The sequence below is a fragment of the Colossoma macropomum genome, unplaced genomic scaffold, assembly GCF_904425465.1.
Source record: "Colossoma macropomum unplaced genomic scaffold, Colossoma_macropomum, whole genome shotgun sequence".
In the NCBI taxonomy this organism is placed as follows: Eukaryota; Metazoa; Chordata; class Actinopteri; order Characiformes; family Serrasalmidae; genus Colossoma; species Colossoma macropomum.
In genome coordinates, this window is record NW_023494792.1 from 19961739 (window position 1) to 19988828 (window position 27090).

A 27090-nucleotide genomic window follows, 5' to 3' on the forward strand; every position below is an offset into this window, starting at 1 on the left:
AATTAATCTAGGTCCTGTCCAGTCTATTTGAGGATTTCAATAAAATAATTCAAGCAAAAGCTTTAATTTAAATCAAGCAACTATGCGCAATTTCAAAGCTGTCCCCAGTTTTGTTATGAATTAGTATTGCTGAAATTTGTAAAAAAACTCACTTTTTACTAAAACACACACACCACACAGAGCAGACCTATGACACATAGCACGCACATCAACCACGAAAACAGAATAAATTTTGATTACCTACAAGAAAGAACAATTTCCTCAAATGTTGTTTACTGTACTGTTACACGATGTACAATACTGTAAAAAAGAAGACAAATATGTAGCAATAAAATGTTCCTGTATGTGAAGTGTACACAAAAAAACCCTCACCAAACAGCTGTGAAGTAGCACCCAGAGTGACAGACTCATCTCTGCCATGACTCCTGAGTAAGATCTTAACTAGTGAGTTTGACAAAACCTAAAACTTGAAATTTTGTATGGAACTAATTTGAAGCTCTTGCTTAATGTTTTTCATAGAAATCCATGACGTGACCAGACAGGGTGCAAGTGAGTTGAGTTGTTTTGCCACTGTGTTTTTGATTTTGCTGTTGTGTTTTGACATCTACTCATGTGTCAAAATTTTCATGATGACTGCATCATAACACTGTTATATTAGAATTAGTTGTATCTCTTAAGTTTGGGTTCAAACCTTTTGTACATTTTAGATGGTAGACGGTTAGAAACACACAGAGCTCATGCATTAAAGCGTTGTTACAGAAGGTGCATAATAAAAGACTGGCATGCGTCCGTCCCCCAGGCCCTGATGATGGCCACGAGAGCTGTCAGGACGCAAGGACAGTGGGGAGAGAACCACGAGTGAGAGGGGGACGGAGCACAAAGCCCAAACACCGCTGAGGGACACGAGTGACTGCGGGAGGAGGACGTCAGCCGCCAGAGAGGGGAGGACGATGATGACAGTCACGAGAGGCACGCAGGTGGGATACGTGTCCCGAACTCTGCTGCCCAGGCCCCGCCCCCGTTCCGCTGCAAGGCCGCTTCACTACACCTCACGTTCGATTCAGGCGACCGAGCTGGAGAGCAAGCTCTCTTTCCCTCTCGGCTCGGGTGCTCACGCTGCCCTTAATGAGAGTCAGCTGATACTGATCTGGCTGCATGAATGTGCAGCTCAATAAAGCACTGGAGCTTGGAGGCCATATCCTGACTGCCATGTTTTCATTTGAATGAAGTTTGGCTTGCTGTTGTGTACATATATACACACTAGGAGAACAGTATTCATCCACCACAGTCTGCAGATTCACTTACACACTGGTCTGAGTCCAGCATCTGGCAGCTTTTCTGGCATTCTATCCCTCTGGCTTCAGGTCCAGCATTCGAGCAGTTGAAGAAGTACATAGGAGCTTTGCAGGCTAAAAGAGAAAATAAAAATAAAACTCAAAACTTACTTTCAATTCCAGGACACACAGTCCATTAGTCAACTTTTACATTAGGAAATTAGTGCTCACTTGGAACTTCTTGCTGCCCGATGCAGTCTAGCATGCCCTCAGTGCATGTGCTGTGGAAAGATAGAATAACATCTAATTAGAAATAACACATTCTAACAGTTAAGCTGATCAGTGTTTATTTACAGGTATATTACACCAAGAATTGTACATTACATGTACATTACATCTAGATTTCATTTATTGTGGTTTATGTACTCTGATATGTGTGACTGATACATTTCTCTGGTGGAAATGTATAACTGCAGACAAAGTGCATTTTGTATTGCTGGTTGTGCATAGGGTTGGGTATAATGTAGGGCTGGACAATTAATGTAAAAGTAATCGAAACCGACATTCAGAACCTCTAACCAACATAATCTTGCCCATGTCAGTTATTTCAATTTTTTTTTTATTCTGTTAATCCTTTCCTCACTGTGTGTTCTTGTAATGTCCCCTTAAAAATGTAATCGCGCGAGTAGTCACATGACTCTGCCATGTCCAGTCTGCGACGTGGAAGCTAAGGCTATGTTCACACAGCAGGTAAAAGTGGCCCAAATCTGATTTTCTCACCAAATCTAATTTTTTTGTTTGGCTGTTCACATTATCTTTTAAATGTGATCTACAACTTAATTTCCAAAAAAGTTGGGACGCTGTGCAAAATGTAAATAAAAACTAAATGCAATGATGTGCAAATAATTTAAACCATATATTTAATTTAAAAAAGTACAAAGACAATAAATCAAATGTTGAAACTGAGAAATTTTATTGTTTTTTTGAAAAATATATGCCCATTTTGAATTTGATGCCAACAACACATTCCAAAAAAGTTGGGACGGGGGCAACGAAAGGCTGGTACAGTTGTGCGATGCTAAAAAAAACACCTGGTGGTTGATTGGCAACAGGTCAGTAACATGATTGGGTCTAAAAAGAACATCTCAGAGAGGCGGAGTCTTTCAGAAGTAAAGATGAGGAGGGGTTCACCACTCTGTGAAAGACTGCACAATCAAATAGTGCAACAATTCAAGAACAACATTTCTCAACATAAAATAGCAAAGAACTTTTGCTTTTCATCATCTACGGTACATAATAACATTAAAAGATTCAAAGAATCTGGAGAAATCTCTGTATGCAAGGGACAAGGCCAAAAACCAGTATTTGCTGGCCATAATTTTTTTGAGGCCCTGCATTAAAAGCAGACATCACTGCATGGGCTCAGGAACACTTCTGAAAACCATTGTCTGGGAACACAGTTCGGCGCTGCATCAACAAATGCAAAAGTTAAAACTGTAAAACGCAAAGAAGAAACCGTACATAAAAAGGATCCAGAAATGCTGCCACCTTCTCTGGGCCCGAGCACATTTAAAAAGGACTGAGAGGAAATGGAAAAGTGTCCTGTGGTCAGACAAATCAACATTTGGAATTCTTTTTGGAAATCATGGAACCTGTGTCCTCTGGGCTAAAGACTACTCAGCTTGGTATCAGTGCACAGTTCAAAAGCTAGTATTCATGATGGTACAGGGGTGCGTTAGTGCACATGGCATGGATGATGTGGACATCTGTGAAGGCACCATTAATGCTGAACGATATATACATGTTTTGGCAACATATGCTGCCATCCAGACGATGCCTTTTTCAGGGAAGGCCTTGATTATTTCAGCAAGACAATGCCAAACCACATTCTGCATGTATTACAACAGCACAGCTCTGTATTAGAAGAGTCTGGGTGCTAAACTGGCCTGCCTGCAGTCCAGACCTGTCACCACTGAAAACATTTGGAGGGTTATGAAATGAAAAATACGACAAAGGAGACCCCGAACTGTTGAGCAGCTGAAATCCTATGTTAAGCAAAAATGGGAAAACATCTCACTTTCAAAACTACAGCAGTCAGCCTCCTCAGTTCCCAAACGCTTACAGAGTGTTGCTTAAATAATAGGTGATGAAACACAGTGGTAAACAGGCCCCCATCCCACCTTTTTTGGGACGTGTTGTTGGCTTCAAACTCAAAATGGGCATATATTTTACAAAAAAGGATAAAATTTTTCAGTTTCAACATTTGGTATGTTTCTTTGTAGTATTTTCCTTTAAAAATATAGTTTACATGATTTGAATATCATTGCATTCTATTTTTATTTACATGCTACACAGCGTCCCAACCTTTTTGGAAATAGGGTTGTATATGCGACATTAGTCTAAACAGATCATGCTTGTAAACTAAAAAAGAACAATGCGTCACATTGCTTTACGTGGCTCATCCAGACGTAAACAATCATGACTACCAACGAACGCCAGTCGCTCCCAGGGCTTTCAGTTTCACCTTCGCCAGCATCGCAGGAGCGATCATGAAACTTCACTGACTGACATCTGGGTGTATCACCCAGATTGTGTTCGAGCTCGCCATAAAAAGGGTGAGTTTGGCCACAGTCACTTCTTTGGTTCGCGTCCTCTGATTCTTTGAACTTTGGTTTCAGACTATTAACTGTTCTTTGACGCTGCAGCCTCGCTCTCCTACGACCGCTTTCAGCCATATCATTCAAAATCCCTTAAACACGGAGGTGTTGTGGATAAGTCTCTTCTATTTTTGTACAGAAATATCACCCTCAATGTTTATGAGGTCTCAGCAGCGCGAAATTATGATGAATGTGGAGTTGGATAGACCTAAAAGCCGCATGAGTTCCGATCTGGCTGTCGTGTTGCTGCATATCGCATACGTATCGTATTTCAGTACCAAATATGAAAGCATCTCAAATCAGAATTGAAAATGTCAAATTCAATATGTTTTTTGCTGTTCACACTGCCACACAGATGACACATCTGTGTCATATATGAAGAAAAATATCAGATTTGGGCCACTTTTACGTACTGTGTAAACGTAACCTAAAACACAGAGCCAACTGAGCAACTTGAGCAGCTTGTACTAAAGAAAAATGTCCTGTCCATCGTTTGGACACATTTTGGCTTTGGTGAAGACGACACAGAACAAAAAGAAGTCAAATGAAACTGTTTTTCTGCTGTGTTTCCAGCGTCCAAAGGTAATACTACCAATCTGTTTTAACACTTGGAGCGCAATGATATTACCAAATATAAACAGTGCATGGCTCAAATAAAGAGAGAGACTGCCAAGCGCACAGCCTTCAAAAAGCAGCTGTCAATAACACCAGCATTTACAGATGCTACACAATATGGAAAGGATTCGAGAAGATGGAAAGAAATAACTGATGCCATTTTTGTACTACATCGTGAAGGATGTGGCTCCTATAGCTACAGTAGAGCACAGCAGGTTTATATACCTCGTTAAAACCCTTGAAAGAAGATACACTGCACCATCAAGAAAATATTTGTCCCAAACTGCGGTGCCCAACATGTACAAAAATTTCTATTCCAAGTCTGAACAGCCAAATGAACACGTTCTGCCCGTTTATATTTAGAGAACCTCACTGATTGGTGGTATGGAAGCTCAGAGATATTGCTGCTTCTAATCTAACACCAGTCACTCAACTTTGTGCTCTCAGATATCTTCTAAATGGGTATCATTTTAGCATCAGTTAGGAGGAATCAAACTGGTACATCACAGCAGTATTTGCAGAAGGTTTAGTGCTCAATGCTTCTTCTGACCCCTTTCCCAAGCCAATGAATCTGGTGACTGTGTGTTGAAAAAGTATTATAAGAGAACTTAGAAAACTTGGTGAAGGATGTGTCTTCTGAGGATGTGAGTGAATTGTCAACTACTGTCATTATATTTTCATCAATATAATGTTGATTTGTATTTGAGATCTAAACATCAAGACAGATCTTGTTTTTGAGCCTGTGCTTGTGATGTTAAGACGTAAAGACGTGGTCACAAAATCTGACCAGACACCTCTAACTTTTTTATTTTTTATTATTTCAGGCTCTACGAGGCGACTCGCAGCAGCGCACACACATACACCATATTTTAACATGTTTTTTTCCTCGTGACTCAGTAATGCTACTTCTTTTAGTTTTACCAAAAAAATACATTTAAAACTTAAATTCATATTCTTACCATGTAGTCCCATACTTGGTGATGACCTGAGAGGGGGCAACAATCTGACTGTTGTGGTAACAGGGGCAGCTGGAGGCAGGCACACACTCGCCTTTGTCATTGAGGTAGGTGCCCTTGGCACAGCCACAGCCGTCCACAGGTGTGTGGATCAAATGACAGGTGTAGTCATATCCACTGAGGGAGCGGCAGGTGGTCGCACAACTGCTCAGGCTGTAGTAGTACTGCATATTGCCTGGACAATTTTTGGAGAATCTATCTGCACGAGACAAACATGAGATAAACATGTTCATAGTAGGAAAAATTCTTCAACATTTTAATTACTGCTTTAAGTGATGATAAAATACTGATGAACATGTAAACAAAATTGGTTCATCAACAAGTAGTTAAACCTGGTTAAAAAGGCACTTAAAAACAAACACTTTCAGTACTGTTCAGTTAAACAGGTGACTGTGTTCTCTACTGTTTTTATCCAGTTGACATGGGGTTGGAAAGAGTGCTAAAGAAATCAATTAAGAAGGAGAACTGTTGCTTTTTACTAAATAAATAAATAAATACTGAGGTTTGTGATCAGAGTGTCTAAGTCTGGTTCTGGTCTACAACTCTAGAGTTTAGTTTCAACACCTGGCTTAAATATTCTAACATTTCTTATCATTTCAACCAAATTGTCATTGACAGTAATGAGTATAGATGATTTTTCTGCTTTTGTTAGTTAGGTGAATGATCTACAATTGTTGTCACAGTTTCCAAACAAAGGTCCTGTCGGTTTCTCTCTGCCCCAGCTTGTTTCCTGTAGTTCTATACTCTTAATATGTGTACTTTGTGTAATTCTAGCTTGTAATTATTGTTGTGTGTCCTTGTTTTCATCTTATTATTTACCCAGAATTGTTGTTGTACATATGAAAAGTAATGGAAATCACTGAATAGTTTTACTTTCCAGCTTCTTTTAAAATAATGTCTCCCAGTTTAGTAGCTGCTTGTTCTCAATTCTACTATTAGATTTGAAGCTTCTCTTCATAGTAAGCTGTTCTGTACTCAGTTTAATGGGGGCGTTTCTTTTTAAACAGTTTGGAATCTCACCGCAGGTGGCGTTTCTCCAGTTGTGGAGCTGAACACCTTTGGCAGCACACGCATATACGTAGGAGGACACAGCTGCACACATGCACTCTTCACTTTTGGCACAGTTGCATGTATCATAAATACACCTCTGCAAAAAATAAGCAACACAGTTAAGGTCATTAATTAAATTCCTCAAATATCATCTATGCATGTAATGTACTGATATGCAGGGGCGTGGCAGCGTTAGGGCCTGAGCCCATGGCCCATTTTGCACAGTTATGCAAATAGGGTTCGTAACTTTTTAAACAGTGGAATTCCATGACTTTTCCCACTTGTCACGGCTCCCTACGGCTCTGTAGTCATAAACACTCAGGACGCTGCTCATCTCCCAGACTCCAACTCCCAGAAATCCCTGGGAGCGCATGTGTCACTCACCCCATCTTCTTCATGCAATCCTTATCTATTCTCCAGATCACTGTCATCTGAGTTCTAACCAGCCTCACCAGAATGTCATCAACTCTGCCTTATAAAGACTTTGTTGTTACATACACTTTGCAAAGTACTGCTACAGTTTCCTTTTGTGCCAACTGAGCATTTCTTTGTTTGCTGTTTCTCCATGTTTTTCACCTATCTTGCTTTATTTAGCCAGCAAAACAAGTTATATGAAGTTAAAGGTGTGAGGGATTAGTTTTTAGATGAAAGAAACCAGGTTCAAATTGACCAGGCTGATTTGTCAAAAATTTCACAGTCCAGTTTTTTACTATGGCAGGTTATTTTCGCTACAAATGACTTCAAAATCTACTGTTTGGTTTAGCAGAGATGGATTTGTGAACATTTTTACAGAGCTCATTACACTGTAAAAATTGAATTTGTGGTCTTGATGATTTTACAAAACATTTTAGGTAAAATGTATTCAATATAATAGTGTTCTTAAGTTTTAGCAAGGCACTTGTGTTAAGGTAATTAAAAATGTTTTAAAAAATTTACGTATTTTTCTTACATTTTTTGTTAAGATCATCCAATTTAAGTTATTCAAAACAGGGCACACATTGAGTAAATCTACTATAAATAAGGAATGTTAAATTTTTAAGTATTTCCTGTCCTGTCTGGTGTGAATTTTTTCATGTTTTGTTGGAAGAAAATCAACTCCCAATTCAGTCTCTCAGACACTGTCAGACAATTCTATTTCAAAATTTCCCCTACCATGCAGCTTGAGTCAGGTAAGGGATCTTGTTTCTGCGCCTGTAAATGTGGGATAAATCATCCCTCATGTTACATGAAAGAGAACTAAAGAATACGTTTCAGAAACTTTTAATGGAGCTGGACATTATGAAGATGCCAAAAGAAAGCAGCTACTCAAGTCTAAATCACTGTGTTGACTTGAAACAAGATTTTGTTGTGTGTATGCTTTTAAGTAGTGCTGTGTAGTCTGGGCTGCATAAGGTTCCTATTCTTCTGTTTGTGCAAGTTTTGTATGCATGTTGTTATTTCTATTCCTTGATCAATGCATTGTGTAGTTTTGCTTAGTTAGTTGTGGTTATTTTAATTAATATCATTGTGCAGCACTTTGGCCAACACTTGTTGTCTTTTTTGTGCTACAGAAATAAAGGAGACTTGAGTTCACTAGTGATTTTATTTCAATTATATGGTGTATGTTATGTGTCACGCATCCTCCAAGTACCTCGTTGGATTCGGACTTGACTTCCACACAGTCAGCAAACGCCGACACTAACCTGGACTCAACCTCCCAGAATTCTCCCTCCCAGAAAGCCTCCCTTGTGTTTTACATCTGCGAGCATCTGAATCTGCTTGGCACTTTACAGAATACCTCACCTCAAATGCAGACAGCAGACCCGGAGGCGTTTCAGAAAGTTCTGGCAGAGCAAGGACAACTCCTTGGATGGCACCAACAGGTATTGTCTGGTGTCACTCTTTCCCTCGAATCTTTAGCCCACCAGCAATCTGAACAGCAGGCTCAGTTGGTCCAACTAGTCACGAGTGTTAAGGGGTTAAAAACTCAGCTTCAGAACATGAGCCTAGCGAAACAGAGGTGAATGTTACCAGCCCCCGACTTCAGGCTGAGGCCTCATCTGCTGTTTTTCCCGTCAGCAAGCCTGATAAATATGATGGTGACCCAGACAAGTGCAGTGTTTTTTTGCTGCAGTGTTCCATTTACTTTGAGAATTCCCCAACCAGTTCGGATCAAGCCAAAATTTCATTCATAATTTCTCACTTGACGGACAAAGCTCTAGAGTGGGCGACAGCAAGCTGGAGCTTAAAGAATTCAAGACTGTGTTTGACCACCAGTATGAAGGCAAAGTGAGTGGGGAATTACTTTCAAAGTTACATCAGGGGACTTACTCAGTAGTGGATTATTCTCTTGAGTTCCGTATGTTAGCTGCTAGCAGTGGCTGGAATGAGGCTGCGCTGTTAGTCATGTTTCGACAAGGACTGAACCCAGATATATTAACTGAACTAGCCTGTAAAGATGACGACCTGAACTTGGATCAGCTCATCAATCTGGCCATCCGGTTAGATCAGCTGCTTCATCACCGCAGCAAGCACAAAACCGAAAGAAATGTCAGAAGACTAGCCACCAGGGTAAGAACCTCATCTGAACAGGGGGAGACCTCGGAAGCCATGCAGTGTGACTCCTCCCGTCTGTCACAAGAAGAGAGGCTGCATCGGATGAGAGACCATCTATGCTTGTATTGTGGTAAAGCCGGACATCAACTTCATGAGTGCCGAGCCAGACCACAAATGCATAGGGCCCTGACCCCTGGACAGCACGTGGAGCTAATGTGGTGAGTGTGCCCACAAAGGGGTTGGTTTCAAAGTCCTTCATGTTACCAGTAACTGCCATCACCAATCTGTTGTTTTCTCAGCCCTAATAGATACCGGAGCTGAAGGAAATTTCATTCACGCCCGACTGGTGAAGCAGCTTCAAATTCCGGTAGAAGAACTCTAGACCCCATTGAAGGTGGCTGCTCTAGATGGAGGACCAGTAGGCCTGGGGACCATTTCAAAAGTGACTCAACACCTAGATTTACAGACCAGTGCTCTACACAAAGAGACTTTATCCTTTCTAGTTCTTGAACAGTCCAAATTTGAAATAATTTTGGGTCTCCCCTGGTTAGAGAAACATAGCCCTTCCATTTCCTGGTCTGATCACACTATCCTCAGATGGTCCGATTTGTTTTCAATCCTGCATCACACAACCCTCACTATCTGTCCTCTCTACTTCTATAGAAAGCCCAAATGCTGACCTCACAGTCCAAATCTCTGCAGAATATATAGATTTAAAAGAGGCATTCAACAAAATAACACTACCAAACTACCCCCACACAGAGACTATGATTGTGCTATAGAATTAGTAGATAATCCCACATTTCCCAAAGCTAGGATCTATCCTCTGACTCAAGAAGAAGAGAAAGCCATGGATACTTACATTCAAAAAGTAGATGCAGTTCTCCAGTGGCCAGCTCCATCTTCAGTTAAAGAGTTGCAGAGACTCCTAGGCTTTGCTAATTTCTACCGCCGATTCATTCGTAATTTTAGCACTATAGCAGCCCCTCTTACGTCCCTATAAAAAGGTGGTCCCATTAAGCTTAAGTGGACAGCACAGGCAGAGAATGCATTTCAGAAATTAAAGGAAGCCTTCACAGCTGCCCCCATTCTCAAACACCCTATATCCGGCCGAGCCCTTTATAGTAGAGGTAGATGCCTCCGAGACAGGGATGGGGGCCGTATTGTCCCAGCGCACAGGGACACCACAGAAATTACATCCAGTGGCCTTTTATTCACATAAATTATTGCCCACCGAACGAAATTACGGAATAGGAGATAAAGAATTACTTCAGAATCCTCTGGGAGATCACATGACTTCCACACAGTCAACAAACGCTGACACTAACCTGGACTCAACCTCCCAGAATTCTCCGGGAGGTCACCTGACTCCTCACAAGACTTCGTGCTCCTATCAGCGCTCTCATTCTCCCTAATTCTAATGTGTGTCACCTGTGTTACTGATCATATGACAAACCTAGTTTAGTTTGTAAGCCCGGGCTTTAGCATAGGGACTTTGCGGTATTATATCCACCGTGTGATCTACTGAGCATTCATTCCATTGTATGTTTTTCGTGTATGACCTTTGCTTTTTGTTTCTTGACTTTGCCCTTTTTGCTCCGCCCTTCGGATTATTAGCCCTTGTGTATGATTACTGATTTTTGACCTTTTGCCTGTATTCCCGACTACGTTTTTGCCTTTCCCTTTTTGGACATTTCGCCTGGTGTTATGTTTGTGTGTTTGTTTCTCTTGTGCTTTCTGGAATTGACCCATGCTTGTTTTGTGACGACTTTGGATTGTGATTCTATAAGTAAAGCCTCCTTTGTGTTTTACATCTGCGAGCATCTGAATCTGCTTGGCACATTACATTATGATTAGTATTATTTCCGGGTTTGTCTTTAAAACAACTCAGTATTACGAAGTACCTTGAAAATAATTGATTAATGGTTTGATAATTCTTTTGTATTTACTTCTACTCATATTGAATTTTTAATGGTTACATTGAACTGTTTTTACTCAAAACCAACTGAGTAATATTTACTTGATAATACTGCATGTAATCTGTTGCACTAATTTTATTAATTTAATATAGGGTGTTATTTTTTACAGTGTATATTTGAATGCTCCATACAGCTCTATCCCTCTGGACAATAACACTTCACTGCATTAAACTGAATATAACTTAAAAAGCTGACACAGAGGCTCAAATCAGCCATGTGTAAGTCTTTCCATCATAAAGTGAGAAATATGTCTATCTGCCTAAGGAGTTTCATTTCATTTGCAAAAAACACCATAAAAACCTTGCAAATTCACTTGTTTTTGGCATTACATGATTTGAGAAAACTTCTGTAATTTTGTAGGCTCAAATTAACTCACCTGATCTGTGAAAATTTCCACAACAAAATTTGTGTTTGTCAGTCCTTTACTGATAACCCTTTGAACCATAAAGCTGACTAACAGAAGATTTGAACTCTGATTCCAAAGTCAAAACCTTTTTCAGCATTTAGTACAAAAGCTCATCTGTAAAAGACTGCCAGACACAAATATTGTTGTGGACGTTTTCACAGATCAGGTGAGTCAATTTGAGCCTGCTTTCTTCTCTTTATTATTGTGCCAATGTTTAACCAACTAACCACAATACCCTATTTATATTCTATTTTTACACATGATAATGGAAATAAACCTGAATAATCAAAAATTACAAACTCTGTTTGTTAAAGTTTTCTCAAATCAGATAATGCCTAAAACAAGTGAATTTGCAAGATTTTTGACAGTTTTTTTTTGCATATGAAATAAAACTCCATAGCCAAAAAATTATATTTCTCTTTTTTTGATGCAAAGACTTTTAAGTTATATTCAATGCCATGGTCCAGAGGGATAGAGCTTTATGGAGCATTCAAATATACTGAGCTTTGTTGCTGAGATTTTTCACAAATCCAGCTCTGTTAAATCAAACACATTGTCATAGATTTTTATGTAATTTGTATCGAAAATAACCTGCCAAAGTAAAAAAAAGAAAAAGAAAAAGAAAAAACACACAAAAAAACCCCGCATTTATTTCACTTTCTTTGCTTGTGGTCTACGCAGGCTATGGACAGACAAAATCAGGACTGTGGAATTTTTCACAAATCAACTTGGTCAATTTGAACCTGGTTTCATTCATCTTAGTGGTCAGCTTTTGAGGTTATAAGAATTCACAAATCAGCACTAATAAAACGCTTCAGTGTTTGCAGGTGTGTTACTGCATTACGGAGTTATAGCCCATAGAAGCCTGAAGAGTTACCGCAAGCCAACTTTACTAAGGTACCTGAATGTTACACCTAAGCTAACCGAGATTCATTATAATAACAACATGCTAGTAAAGCTGGTCCATGTGCAGATTCATCAGTGTCAGGTCTCTGTGCTTTTTGCAATCTAGACTTTTCTGTGCTTCAACTGTGATGAAATGACAAACTACATGGGGGAAAAGTCCAGGAAATTCCATGATTTTTCCAACACTTATTATTTTCTATGACTTTTCCAGGCCTGGAACACCAAATGTCTACATTCCATGACGTTTCCAGGATTTTCATGACCATATGAACCCTGTGCAAATATAACAGCCAAAATTGGCTTGTTTTTACTCTTAAAAATCGGAATTGATAAATCATTGGAGTTTGGTAATGAAGTTATTCCAGTAACTGCACTGTCGGAAGCAACACACGTCTTTGAAAAAAAAAAATTTGCACATTGCTTATGCTAACTAATACGCACACACATTTACCAGACTGAAGATTCTCTCAAAAGAGGCCCAAGTAGCCTGTGTGTGAAAGAGAGGAAACTGCTTCTAACTGAGTCTGCCCAGCTTGGCAACAGGCTCCTCCAGTAAAACAGAGTTAGACTGAAATATTTACTGAATGATTCGCTAAACTGTCAAATCAAATCACTGTACCATATATTTAATCCCAGAAAAAAGATCTGAGGCTTCTGAAAACATTTTCGAGGCTATAGCTCAATTTTGCCCCTGCACATATGATGTAAAAAAAAACAAATCTTACATCTTTGTAGTCTTTTGGGTTGACTTCAGCATGACAGAGTGAAAAGACTCCCTTTGGTTTAGTAAGCATGGTACACCATTCCCTGGCATATTTCTCTGAAAGGGCAGAGAATTTGAAACTTTTGAATGAAATTGTTTCATGTAAATTTCATACAGAAGCTGCTTCTTCAAAAGTGTTGTCTTGTACATTAAATTTGGATTCATGTACATTAAAAGGTTAAAGTGTGTACCTTTTTCCACACTCATACTACAAGGATTTTGTTGACTCATACTAATGTCAGGACAGTTGGACATAGCCTTCCATGTGTTGGCAAACGTTGCACCTGTGCCCTCTGTTAGTCCTAATTTTGTTTTGAAGTCGTCTGTCTGGTCATCATTAAAGTTCCCACACAGACCTAAAGGCAAAGATCTGTATTATCATGGAGGTTTCAGCATTATGAGAAAGATGAAAGATTTTCATAGTGCTTCAGGAAACACACACCACTCAATGTTCCTTTCTTTTGAGAGCTGGCTACTATGAACACCTGCATGACTGGAACCATTTGGATCACCAGCCGAAGGCCTGAAGCATGAGCGATGATGTAGAATGTAGAAGGCTTAAAGACTGTGACATCATCTGAGACAAAAATAAGAGAATAATACTTCAAACACCACAGCTTTTGCACAATCAATGGTCTTTCCCGTCTAGTGTTTCTTCTTAATCTAGAAATAAGCATTGCATTATGCTTTAACACGCATTATGAATTTATCGTGACGTAAAAATGGAAGGCATTTTTAAGAAAACTCACCATTTAAAATGGGAAGCTTGGTTGCAATCTCATTCACAAGTACAGAGCCACTGGATGAGACAGTAACCTGTTTATTTAAGAGAAATAATTAAGAAGTATTTGTTATTTATACTTTGTCTGATGTTAAAAATCTTTCATAGATAAATTCTCATTCTCAATATCCATTGTATTTATTATTGTAATAACTACCCAAAAAACACAATAATTTGATTCCTTTGGCACAATAATTTCTTTAACAAATGAGCCATTTAGACAGTAGTGCAATATAAACAATAAAACAATACTCCAAGTGTTTTTAAAACTATTTTTACGTTTGAAAATAACCCAATAATTGTATTCTCTTTAAAACATTAGTTTATACTTTACTGAATATTATTAATCAATTCTATTAAAAAACAGCAGAGCATAGGCCATGGCTCCGTTATACCTAAAGTTTCACATGTGACCTTAAACCATTAGATACTTTGAAATGCTTACAGTAGTTTCTGAAATTATGAACTTCACATCAGTCAGACATGTTTCTGTTTCTGTCTGCCCACACTGCACCAGATCCCCCAATACTGTCACATCATTTATTTCATCCTGAAAAGAAAGTATGTATCAAACATCTGTTATGACTACTACTGGTTTTATAACTTAGCTACATATCTTCAGAATAAACTGCATCAGTGATTACAGAGGTTGTTTTTGGCATATCGTTTTGGAATATCATTGGTTTGAATAAATGAAAAACCTCCTTAGTTTCACGCAAATTTAGTTAAAGTAACCTTGGAAAGAACATAGTGGCAGTTTCCATGGAAGGTGTAAGCTTTGCCATCATATGTGGTGATATGAGATCCTCCTTGTATAGAGCAAGTGCCAGGACAGTCCAGGTTTACACAACTCCAACGGCCTTCAGAACACACACTGACCACAACACAGAAGGGGAATAAAAATAAAGACTTAATCCTTTAAGGTCAATTTAAAAATTTATTTTATACATTTTCTCCTGTTTAATCTCTGATTATAACATGATTTCTCAATGCTTTTATTTCATTTATCTGACATGTATGTAATCCAGTAAAACCACTGTAATCTAATATAATCTAAAAAATCTGAAAATTAATAGATTTTATTTAATTCGTGCCACAAACTATATTTCCAACCATAAAAACTCCCCTTTAATTCATTATTTACCCACAGAATAGTATAGATGTGTGAATATTCGCCTTCAGTAAGTAAAAGGTCACTGTAAAGTATATTCCTATGAATGTGTTTCCTTCGTTTGCAGTACAAGCAAAAATTATATATATACTTACCATTTTTTACAGGTCGTATTGTATGACTCTCCACGCTGGTAAGTTTTTTCCTTGTGGATGCAGGGACACCGATCAACTGGGACGCAGCCATTTTCCTCAATATCATTAAACACAGTTCCTAGACAACAAGATACATAATCAAGAAATTGTATAATTTACTGGACTGCACTTTTAGATGTAGTGGCAGGTAAACTACCTAAAGACGTGCAAGCAAAATGAAAAATAAAGACACACATTGTGAATAATGAATTATTCTTCTAAGCTGTTAGTTTAGTTTGTTTTAGTTTACGTAGTACTTTAATTAAGAAGAGTTTTGGAAAACATTCAGTAATTAATGAACATTTTTACAATCTGTTAAGTACTCAATGTTAGAAAGGTTTTGGGAAACGTGTCAGTATTTCCACTGACGACAAGTCTGGGTTTGGCAAATGCCAGGAAAACGTTACATGTCTGACTGTATAGCAAAGTCCATAAAGGTGTGGTTGGGTGAGTTTGGTGTGGAAGAACTTGACTAGCCCACACAGAGCCCTTTGGGATGAACTAGAACAGAGATTGTGAGCCAGGCCGTCTCATCAAGGATCAGTGTCTGACCTCACAAATGCTGTTTTGAATGAATGGGCAAAAATTCCCACAGACACTCTCCAAAATCTTGTAGAAAGCTTCCCAGAAGAGTGGAAGCTGTTATAACTGCAAAGGGGGGACGAACTCCATATTAATGCCTATGGATTTAAAATGGGATGTCATAAAAGCTCCTGTGGAAGTAATGTGTAGATGTCACAATACTTTTGTCCATATAGTGTATATCTTCCCCCAAACAAAGTTTTAAGTTACTGTGCAGGTGCAAAGTCTTGTAAGGCACGCCAGTCTCTGAAGCTGGGTCTACTGAGCAAAACCATGCCTTGTACAAAACACAATTTTCCATTTTATTTGTGTGTTACTGCTGTTTGTGAGTGTATGTTACCTGGTGGGCAGAAGCAGCCATCGCTACAGTGTGTACTGCAGACTACGCTCCCCTCTTGGTTAGAACAGGTGTCTTTGCATGGATTCCCACATTCCTTGTGCTCCAGGTTAAATGGACACTCTTTACCTATACAGAAGAAATACAGGCGATAATATTAGTGCTCAAAAAGAACACTGTCTTTCAGTAAGAGACATTTTTTTTTTACTTTAATTTTTCATTTGCTTAAACGTTTTTAAGCTTTGATGTTTGTTTTTTTTGGAGAGAAATTCTTCTTTTTAATCAAATACCTTGATAATGATTTTATTCTGGTTGTACCCTTCATGCTAAAGGCCAGCTGTAATCTTAAACTTAACCTAAAACTGTTCTCTACTTTGGACCTTAATGCAGCTTTTAGCACAGTAAATCTATGGCATAATGCTCTACCATCTGCGACACCAAACCCTGAGACCACTTTGTGTGACAGAGACAAACCATTTGTCTACTAAAACTGTGCCACACTAATGTTTTTCAGCAAAATCTTATTTGAATTCGGAAAAGGGTCTTACTTAAAAAAAAGAACTATTTCACAATACAAATCATGCAGGTGTTGAATAAGACTGAGTTCTTGTCAGTTTATCCCTCCTGGTGATCAGTTGTCCGTGCTCCTGACCGTCTTCACCTGTGGCATTTTCCCTTCTCAGTACTGGACTGCTTAAAAACCACACCCTCTGAGACTCGAGCTGTGCAGCCTACTGCCTTCCCATGTGTCTGTTGCCTTGTTAGTTTCCTTGTAGATTTGTATATCTTGTTTTGTCCTGATTTAGCCTTCATTTCTTATCTTGCCTAGCCTTAGCACCTCCTCTTGCCTGAACATAGCTTACTGTCTTGATAAGCCTTAGCTTATTGTTTCTGCCTAGCCTAGGCCCTTTGTCCTGCCTTACCTTCTCTTAGACCATCTTTCAGCTAAGCCAAGTTTTTGCCTTGTCTTGCCACTAGACTAGTCCTTAGCATTAGCTTCCTGTTAATCTCACTGTTACCTGTCTTAATGTGTTTACCTTGTTACCATTTGTATTAGTTAATAATATTAGCCTGTCCTACCTAGCCTTATATTTTCTTGCCTCTTATTATGCTTTGTGATTTCACTTGAGTGCCAATCATTAAATCCTTCTGCACTAGTGTCCATTTCCCTATCCAGTCTTGATTGTCACAGTTCTTGGTTATGGAGTCAAATTGGGGTCTTTAATAGTGACGAGAAAATAAAACAATAAAAGGTGTCAGTGAGTTGCAAAAATAATTAGATGTTGCGAACAAAGAAGAGAAGTTGTGCTACCTTTTTTCTCTTGCAACACTTTTTTTAGGATAAATCTTTTGTGACACTGTTTTTTCTTTGCGTTTTGTGTTTTACGCTCCTAGTTTTTTCTGCAGTACTTTCCCATTTTGCGCGTCCGTTTTGACCTCTTTTTGATCTGGGGGGCGTGGGAAGAGGAGAGAGGTGTGGCCAAGATGAAAGGCGTGTCATGGACGTTTCACGTCATCAGCTGGAGCCGCCGCCGCACAGCCCGTCATTTCAGCTAATGCCGTCATGACAGACACGAGCCAAGCTGGACCGACAGACATTTATAGATTACAGGTTAACACAATCAAGAACAAACGGCTTTATCAGGAATTCATGTGTTAACTAATGTGTGTTGCCACCAGATCCCCCTGAGACACAGTGCTCTGGAATAGTGTGTCTATCAAAGTCATCTGTGTTTTTTCTGTAGCTCCATCCTCTCATCATCTCGTCCTTCTGCTTCATCTTGCTGTGTAAGCAGCCCTTGTAGTTGCCGGTCTTCATCTGTCAGGTCGTGAGTTTATCGTTTTTGATTTCTTACGTTATCTTGTCTGTTTCTACCCATCTAGTGACTTTATTTAATAAAATTAACAGATTACTCTGACATCTTTTTGCAACTAGCCCTTGTAACAGTTGCCATAGTTTTATTTCATCGTTCCTGTTAATAACATGACACGTCTTAACTCCTATGTTGATACACAGCGCCTCATGAGGCAGTGGTTTATCCTACAGTTACCACTGAACTCGGAAATTAGTTCATAATTGATAGGCAGCGTGTATATCCTTATTACTTCAGAAACAACAGCGAATCCGTTCTGTTTCACCACAGATAACAGCTGCTTGTTTTGCATGTTAGTCTAAAATAATGTGAGGCACGAAAATACATTCTAGCGCTCACAACACTCAGACAACCAGGCAGTACCACGTGTAAACATTATATCTGCGGATGTAAACTGCGTATATAATCCAGTACGCGTATGCATAAATCACCTGTAAAAGTAAGAAAAATGCTTTCATGTTGGAGATTTTTTTTATTGACTGATATTTTTTTTATTTCAATGATTTTCATTCGCTTCTCTTAAACAGTTTCATAGAGATATTCACTCAAGACTCTATGGCTGCTTGACATATAGAAATTATCGCAGTTACTGCCACCTACTGGCACAGAAAAATAGCTGTAATTTCCAGCTGTGGAAACAGCTGAACAGTTTCATTCCAAAATGCTGTGTTTCCATTACTAAAAATAATTAGATATAACATATTTTTTAAAACAATAACAGATGTATAACGGGGAACACGTTTTTATTTTTCTAAAGGTGGTATTTTTCAGAATAGCGGATGATTAACAGTTTTAATTAAATCAAACGCCTATTTTCAGTAAATAAACTAAATGCAGTATAACAGTATGACATTGCAGTATGACATAGATAATCATAAATTGCATGAATAGGATGAAACTAAAAGAGCTTCTGGCAGAATTTTCCCATTCCACCTTAAATGGTGCAGCAGTCACTTTCTGGTGCCTGAAGCTGCACCATTTAAGGTGGATCGGGAAAATTCAAACAAGAAGCTGACAAGAAGCTGACTTCAGGTTGGTGTAAGAAGGTGCTAACGTTAATCTATTATGAAGATCTAAGGAATGCTATAACCTACCAAGCTACAAAGCATTAACCATCATTGTAAATAAATAACTACTACATGAAATAAGCTTAATATAAAACCAGAGGAAAAACAATCACATCAACAGGTTCTCTGAGCTTCAACAACCACACGGCCATATCTACATAAACATCACACAAACATGAGCGTGGATCACTGTTCTCTCCGTTATATAATCCCCTCAGCTTTCTGAGTGCAATATTCTTTAAATAGTGTAGTTTTGGACAGTTTTTTCTTAAGCTGCCGCTCTGTAATGGTACTGAATGCAGTCCAGCAGTGATGTTGACGGCGGCACCGTTGACGTGCCTGGCTGTACCCAACACAGCATCTAGGTATGTATATCTATGGTTGAAATGACGGGCTGTGCGGCGGCGGCTCCAGCAGATGACATGAAACGTCCATGACACGCCTTTCCATCTTGGCCACACCTCTCTCCTCCTCCCACACCCCCAAATCAAAAAGAGGTCAAAACTGACGTGCAAACAAAAAAGAGTAAAGCAAAATGGGAAAGTATCGCAGAAAAAAAAGTAGCGTAAAACGCCAAAAAAAAAATAGTGACGTAAAAGATTTATCCTAAAAAAAGTGTTGCAAGAGAAAAAAGGTAGCACAACTTCTCTTCTTTGTTTACAACACCTAATTATTTTTGCAACTCACTGAGACCACATTTCTGTGATAGTTTTATTTTCTTGTCACTATTAAAGACCCCAATCAGACTCCATACTTGGTCCCCTTGGATAAATCATTTCCTGCTATGATCTCAGGTTTCAATGCTTTGCACACGACACCAGATTTATGTTAATTACTCTGATTACATACCACACAGCTTGTGGGTCCTCCAATTCTGCGGCTTGCCCCCAGCATGCGCACACTGGCGTGAGAACTCGGATATTGTGTCACACACACACACAGCCTCACTGCTGTTACACTGACACAAGTCTCTATCACAGGCCTCCACAAATGCCTCAATGGGCAGCAGTTCGTGACAGCTACTAAAGGCTTTACGAAAAAGCAGCTTTTTACATGAGACTGTCTGAAAAGGATGAAAAAATTGGTAAGATCAAAACTGTTAGAAAGTACAACAAAATCAAATCAAAATAATTGATAAAAGACAAAACTCAGCAGCCAGGCTTTAAACTCATTCTACTCTCTTTCTTTCCAAACTCATCTCATTACAGTCCCTAAACAGATCAACACCCATTTATCTCTCTGATCTACACTTTTCCAGGCCTGTCTGTGCCCTCAGCTCGTCAGACAGGCTCTACTCACTTTTCCTCACAGTTGCATTGCACTGGTGACCAGAATTTCAGCAGTGCTGCCTCAAGGCTGTGGAATGCCTTTCCTCGAACCATCAGAGGCTCAGAAATGGTTAATGTTTTTAAATCTGAACAACGTATGATTAATTCCAAACTTCGTATGGTTAATCAATATTCATCTCTTTGACCTTCTTCACTTATGCAAGCTTGCCCTTTCACTCTGTCCTTCAGACTCTGCTGTCCTCACTGTTCCTCTCTCCAAGTTGTGTTTGTTCCATTAGTGACCAGGATTTCAGCAGTGCTGCTCCACGGCTGTGAAATGCCCTTCCTCAAACCATCAGAGACTCAGACACTGTTGATGTTTTTAAATCTAAACATGGCATGTTTAACCAATACTTGCACTGTTTTGGACTCTGTATAAAATGCAAACAAACTCGTCAACCATAGAAATTTCATGACGATTATACCTTAGACGGGCATTTCCTAGTGTGGCGCTCAATCTCCTCACATGTCTGTGTGGGTGCATCCATCTTCCATTTATGCCCATATTCTTTTTCTGACAGTAGCTCACCTTTTATAGTGGATATGAAAATTGAGTGAATGTGTAACTAAAGCTGCAAGTATACATTTTGTAATGTAATGTACAAAAGATTATTGATAACTATTGGATCTGACTCACCGTTTTCAATGAACTCATTGTCCTTAACTCCATTGAAGTCACCACACAGTCCACAGGTCTGATTCCTGTACTTTGTTGGGATCTCAACCTGGGCAGGCATAACACAGTACATATATGATTCATAAAGCTTGCATACAGTACAGAAATGTCTGAATAATAACCAATGTATAGCACTCACTGGATTTCTCAGTGTTCTAGCAACTTATGATAAAAAGGTTGATTACTTATATAGGCTTGAGTTCTAACAGTACAATGAATGGAACTTAGTTGTTCTTACGACATTGTGATAATAACTATAATATTGGTTTAAGAAGATTCTTACCAACAACCATATTTATGATTGGGTTTTATTTAAACATGGGGACTCTCTATAATATTTCAGTGCACATTTTTCTATTCAACAAAAAAAAACATATCTAGTACCCAAGATAATGGAACAATCAGATCATTGATTATATTGCACTAAAAAAATACCGTATTTAATACAAACAATAAATACATGACACAGCACCTCGTATGCCCCCCCGCCAAGTTTCCTCAACTAAAGAGATAAAGTGTAATATTTAAATAATTATGGACATTTAAGGGACTGCAATAAACTATGGGGTCTACAACTGTAAGCACAAGTAGGATTTTGGATACGGTGACTTAATTGTGATTACAGCTGCAATTATTAAAACAGCAGTTAGCTTGTAGCTACTACATAAGCAGTGGCAGTGCTAGTAAATTATTTGGAGAACACTACATAGAATCATTACTTTATGGTTCTTTGCCAAACATCTGATTTTACTTTCTCTACAGGAATTAACTGAAGAGATGCAAACTGGTTCTACCTGGGGCTGCTGGAAAAAAAAAAAGAAAAAAAGATGCATGCTTGCGGAGAAGTTGTTAAAGACATTCCTAACTTCCTGGTTGTATTCCATTTAACTCACAGAACCCCGAAATTCATTTTTTCCAATGGTTTTTCCCTGTTTGATTAGACTATAATATGCAAGTTTTTATGTTTGTATGTAAACACTCTTTACATGATGTGCTGTTTGCGTTTTATCTCTGAGACTCCTAGCAAACCACAGTACAGCATTCTGTCACGCTTAACAAACAAATGTTTACTAAAGCTTCTCCACAGTTGTTATTCATCTCTAACCCTCATTGCATCAAATACACCTGTAGATAAAACAATTATCTGCCTGTGCTTTATCTTTACAGAAACATTTTATGCATAATTGATGATTGGTTAAGATTATAAGATGTCACTTTCTTAGGCGTAGGTAAATATTCAGATTAGGTGTAAATTTAAAAGCATTAGACTAATTTTCTGGAGTTTTAGTCTTACTGTGCACCAAGCAACAGTATGTACTGAAACAGAATGAAAACATAGTTCGACTATACCGAGAGAAAGTTGTGTTGATCCCAAAGGATTTCAATTTCCAGTTTATTGGAGCTTATCTTAATGTAACTTGTTGTTGTTTTCTCAATCCGAACTCCGGACTTATAATCTGGGATGGCCACTCTAATAAGAAAACAGGAAAATATTAGAAGCACCACACACTCAAATGACAAGAAGCTCAGTTAGAGAAAGTATTTCTAAATCTTAGAATAAGGCTAAGTAAGTAAATTAAGTAATAATGACATAATGGCAGCATGAAATATGATTGAGATTTTTGTGATGAAATTCATACAAATCAATGCAACCTTTAAATCACCATCATGTCACAAATAGCCTAAATTAAAGAAAACGTACATTAATTTTCCATATAGACACTTACAGCAGACATTGCTTATTCTTACTATCTGTTTTATATTACATATGCTATAAAATTTTCATTGTAAAATGACAGTATATAGCTGGCTACTAGTTGCATTACTTTCACAGGAATTTGCTGTAACATATTAACATATTAACAGTAAACCACAGCAAAGAATTTCACAAGATATATTACTCTTTTTTCTCCAAAGTAAAAAATTTTAGCAAAAGTAATCTGTTGTGTTCTTACACTAACATTTGTTACTTATTGCTGTATAGACAATATATATATATATATAATACTAAAGACAAAAAAATATCTTAAATAAAATCTTTCACAACATTAAGCATATACACATTATAAAAAAGAGCAAAAAATGTTTACACTATAAGGATATTTTACATGTATTACACACAGTATATTGCTGATGAAAAATAATATCTGAAATAAAATATCTTAAGATGAGTTGATTTCACAATGAAATGGTGAATATAGCTTTTCACTCTGAAAACTAGTGAAATCCTGGCAGTATTTAACAGTGCAAGTTTGAAAGACACTCACGCCTGGTCATTAATAGTAATGTTGCCATCAAGAAGCTTGACTACAACCCCGTCTATCTTTATGGTGAAGGAGCTGATGGTGGGGAGATTGTTGATATACTGCCTCCTCATTTGGATGTTAAAGTCAGTCTTGGTGCTGTCACACAGGGTGGTCAGTATGTAGTTGCAGGTGTAGGGCAGTTGGAAGAAATGTCCATCAAATGTACTGAAGTGGAAGTTTCCCCATGTGCTGCACACCTGCATGTTGTGATCCCCGTCGATTCCTGATGAAACAGTAACATATTCTCTTAAATGCTGCCTTCAATAACCATTAATGTAATGGAGATTTGGGTTAATATTGTAGGAATAAGTTTACCGTAAAGACTCTCATAGCTATCAGTTATGATCTTCATTGTTGGCAGTATAGACACTTGGGACGCTTGGTGAAAGACAAAATAAAGAGCCAATATGCTGATACAATAATACTTTACACTTTAACATAATCTATCTATTTCACCGAGTCTTAAATTGTAGTATTAAAACATTATTTGATTAGTTAATTAATGTGATGTGCACTGTAATACATACCTGTTGTTGGGCTCATCATTGTAGAGGCATCCGGAAAAACGTCAAAATCTGGTAAAAATAATAACAATAAATGTAGCTCAACATGTATTGTCAAAAAAAAAAAGAAAAACAAGCATAAGAGAAAATGAGGATATCAACACCATTTGACAAAATAGTTTAGAACTTTTTCTGATGTGCCTATGACCTATGACTATCACTATGACCAACAAATTAAAAAAATTTACAACAATCTGTTGTGTGGTTTCCTATTATGAAATATTATGTAATTAAGTAATTCACAGAATTCAAACAATTACAGTGAGAGTTGCCTTAGTGTCCACACATTATGCAATATAAACAATTTAAACCAACACTGAAAAGTTTTTTAATATTTTACAGTTCTAATGCAAATTATAACCAACAGTTCTACCATGTATTTCTAACCTGAATGTTTTGCTGAGAGTCCATTTAGTAATGCAGCCACACTCAGCACCCACACTCGCAGCATGGTTAGGGTACCCATGGGTGCCAGGCTGTATGTGAGAGGCTGCTGTTCCCTCTCTCTGTGCTTTCGTCCTCCAGACACATGGAGTTTATATGATTGAGGTGAACAGTGATTATGATCTCAAAGCAAAGCTTTGACTAATTATGCACATTGTTATCTGATGATCTTTCACATTTTTTAATCAAATAAATATTGAATGTACCGAAATTTGTGTTTAACATTAAACACAGTCTAGGTAAACTTCATTAATGTCCACCATGTGTGATGAGTCCACCACAGATATGTGGTGTGTTGATCTAAGATACCAAGTCACCAGCTTCAAACATTTCCTTAGAATAGAAGCACTAAGATCAAGTATTCCGTTGTTGACAACTGATCTCACCTAGCAGAACTACAACAAGTTGGGACGCTGTGCAAAATGTAAATAAAAACAGAATGCAATGACGTGCAAATCATTTAATCCCTGTATTTAACAGAAAATAGTGCAAAGGTAACATATCAAATGTTGAAACGAGTAAAAAAAAATTTTGTCTGAAAAACATGTGCCCATTTTGAATTTGATGCCAGCAAAGTGTTTGGAAACTGAGGAGACCAACTGCTGTAGTTTTGAAAGTGAAATGTTTTCCGATTCTGGCATTATATTGGATTTCAGCTGCTCAACATTCAGGGTCTCCACAGTCATATTTTTCATTTCATAATGCACCAAATGTTGTCAATGAGTGACAGGTCTGGACTGCAGGCAGGCCAGTTTAGCACCAGGAATCTTTTACTACAAAGCTATGCTGTTGTAATACATACAGAATGTGGTTTAGTATTGTCTTGCTGAAATAAGCAAGGCCTTCACTAAAAAAAGATGACAAAAGGATGGCAGCATATGTTTCTCCAAAACATGTATATGTCGTTTGGCATTAATGGTTCCTTCACAGGTGTGCAAGTCACCCATGTCATGTACACTAATGCATCCCCATAGCATCACAGAAGCTGGCTTTACTGTGTACTGATAACTGAACCAAGTATTTATTGTAATGTATTGTACTGCACTTACTAAAATGTATTGTACTGCGCTGTGTTCTTTTCTCTAGGTATCAACATGGCCTTTTGTTTCTATCAATATCTGAGCTCAGGACTGGCTTTCTCTCTAACCTATTTGTAACTAGCAAAGATACATTCTCTGAGTAGACAACAAAGCACTTTTTGTAAGTGGCTCTGAATAAGAGCATCTGCTAAATGCTGTAAGTGATTACAAGACAGATGTTCCCTCTCCTCTTCAGTCAGGAGAAGCTCAGGCCCAGAGAAGGCAGCAGTGTTTCTGGATCCTGTTTATAAGTGGTTTCTTCTTTACATGGTAGAGTTTTAACTTGCATTGTGGATGCAGCATCAGTGTTCATAAACAGTGGTTTTTGGATGTGTTCCTGAGCCCATGCAGTGATTTCCACTATAGAATTGTTTCTGTTTTTAATGCAGTGCTGCCTGACAGCCAGAGGATCATGGCCATTCTGTTTGTCAGCCTTGTCCTTTGTATGCAGAGGTTTCTTCAGATTTTCTGAATCTTTGTATGATATTATGTAGCATAGATGATCATTTTATTTAAATTTTTATTTATGTATTGTTGCACTATTTGCCCATGAAATTTTTCACAGAGTAGTAAGCCCCTCCATATCTTGTGAAAGACTCAGCCTCTCTGGGATGCTCTTTTTATACCCAATCATGTTACTGACCTGTTGTCAATTAACCTAATTAGTTGTGAGATGTTCCACCAGGTGTTTTTTAGCATTACACAACTTTACCAGTCTTTTGTGGCCCCTGTCCCAACTTTTTTGAAACATGTTGCTGACATCAAATTCAAAAATAAAAAAAATATTTGTAAAGAAACAATAAAATTGTTCAGTTTCAATATTTGATATGTTCTCCTTGTACTATTTTCAATTAAAAATGGGGTTTAAACTTTTTGCACATCATTGCAGTTGGTTTTTATTTATATTTTATACAGCATCCCAACTTTTTGGAAAACTTTTACTTTTTGTTTACAGTTCGTAGATGGTCACAAACAATAAACCACTTGAGGCTGTGCGTTACTGGGAGCCTCAAGTGGCTTATTGCTTTTTTAAAAAGGTGGCCAACATAAAATACAACACAGTACAAACTTTTTCACAAAATAACTTATTATTAATAATAATCAACATCAATCAACCAAGCAACCATGGACCACTGAAAGAGGAGAAGAACGTTTGGTCGTCCATCGCTGTTTACTGCACTCATTTCAAGAATTTATTAACTTCTTGTCGTATAACAATGAACATACGATAAGGCTGCACTGTTTAATGAAAAAACGCTCGCTTTATAAGTACTTTTTGGCCTGCTCCCTACATTGTACTACGTAGGAATTTAACATACCAGATTCTGTGCTCCCAACAGTGCATAATATAGCTAAGAAAGTCATTTTGGAGTCAGCCACATTCACACTCAATAAATGGTGCACTGTTTGGCTGTAGAGGCTAGAATTTCGAAACTTTCATAGCTAGCACACTATTTAGAGAGTATGGAGCTGTTTGGGATTCAGCCTGGGTTTGAAGCTACTTCTGACTGAAACATAGACATTTTAAGTGTGTAATCCATTTAAGT

At 38.1% G+C, this 27090-nt stretch overlaps 1 protein-coding gene across 1 annotated transcript in view; it reads right to left on the reverse strand.

The window, feature by feature from the left end:
• The window catches only part of LOC118811859 (mucin-5AC-like), a 33451-nt gene extending 8926 nt beyond the window's left edge, over positions 1 to 24525 (reverse strand). The window contains exons 1-20 of the mRNA XM_036576404.1: positions 24408 to 24525; positions 23985 to 24032; positions 23773 to 23835; positions 23419 to 23680; positions 22502 to 22622; positions 21113 to 21200; positions 20901 to 21004; positions 19997 to 20210; positions 16210 to 16335; positions 15249 to 15366; positions 14718 to 14856; positions 14428 to 14532; positions 13951 to 14017; positions 13644 to 13778; positions 13393 to 13557; positions 13164 to 13258; positions 6583 to 6709; positions 5506 to 5761; positions 1506 to 1555; positions 1306 to 1409 (exon numbers count right to left, since the gene is read on the reverse strand). Of these exons, the coding sequence (XP_036432297.1) occupies positions 1306 to 1409; positions 1506 to 1555; positions 5506 to 5761; positions 6583 to 6709; positions 13164 to 13258; positions 13393 to 13557; positions 13644 to 13778; positions 13951 to 14017; positions 14428 to 14532; positions 14718 to 14856; positions 15249 to 15366; positions 16210 to 16335; positions 19997 to 20210; positions 20901 to 21004; positions 21113 to 21200; positions 22502 to 22622; positions 23419 to 23680; positions 23773 to 23835; positions 23985 to 24032; positions 24408 to 24486 (2466 nt within the window). The 5' untranslated portion in view covers positions 24487 to 24525. The remainder of the gene's footprint in view (positions 1 to 1305; positions 1410 to 1505; positions 1556 to 5505; positions 5762 to 6582; positions 6710 to 13163; positions 13259 to 13392; positions 13558 to 13643; positions 13779 to 13950; positions 14018 to 14427; positions 14533 to 14717; positions 14857 to 15248; positions 15367 to 16209; positions 16336 to 19996; positions 20211 to 20900; positions 21005 to 21112; positions 21201 to 22501; positions 22623 to 23418; positions 23681 to 23772; positions 23836 to 23984; positions 24033 to 24407) is intronic.
• Between the last annotated feature and the right edge of the window lie 2565 nt (positions 24526 to 27090).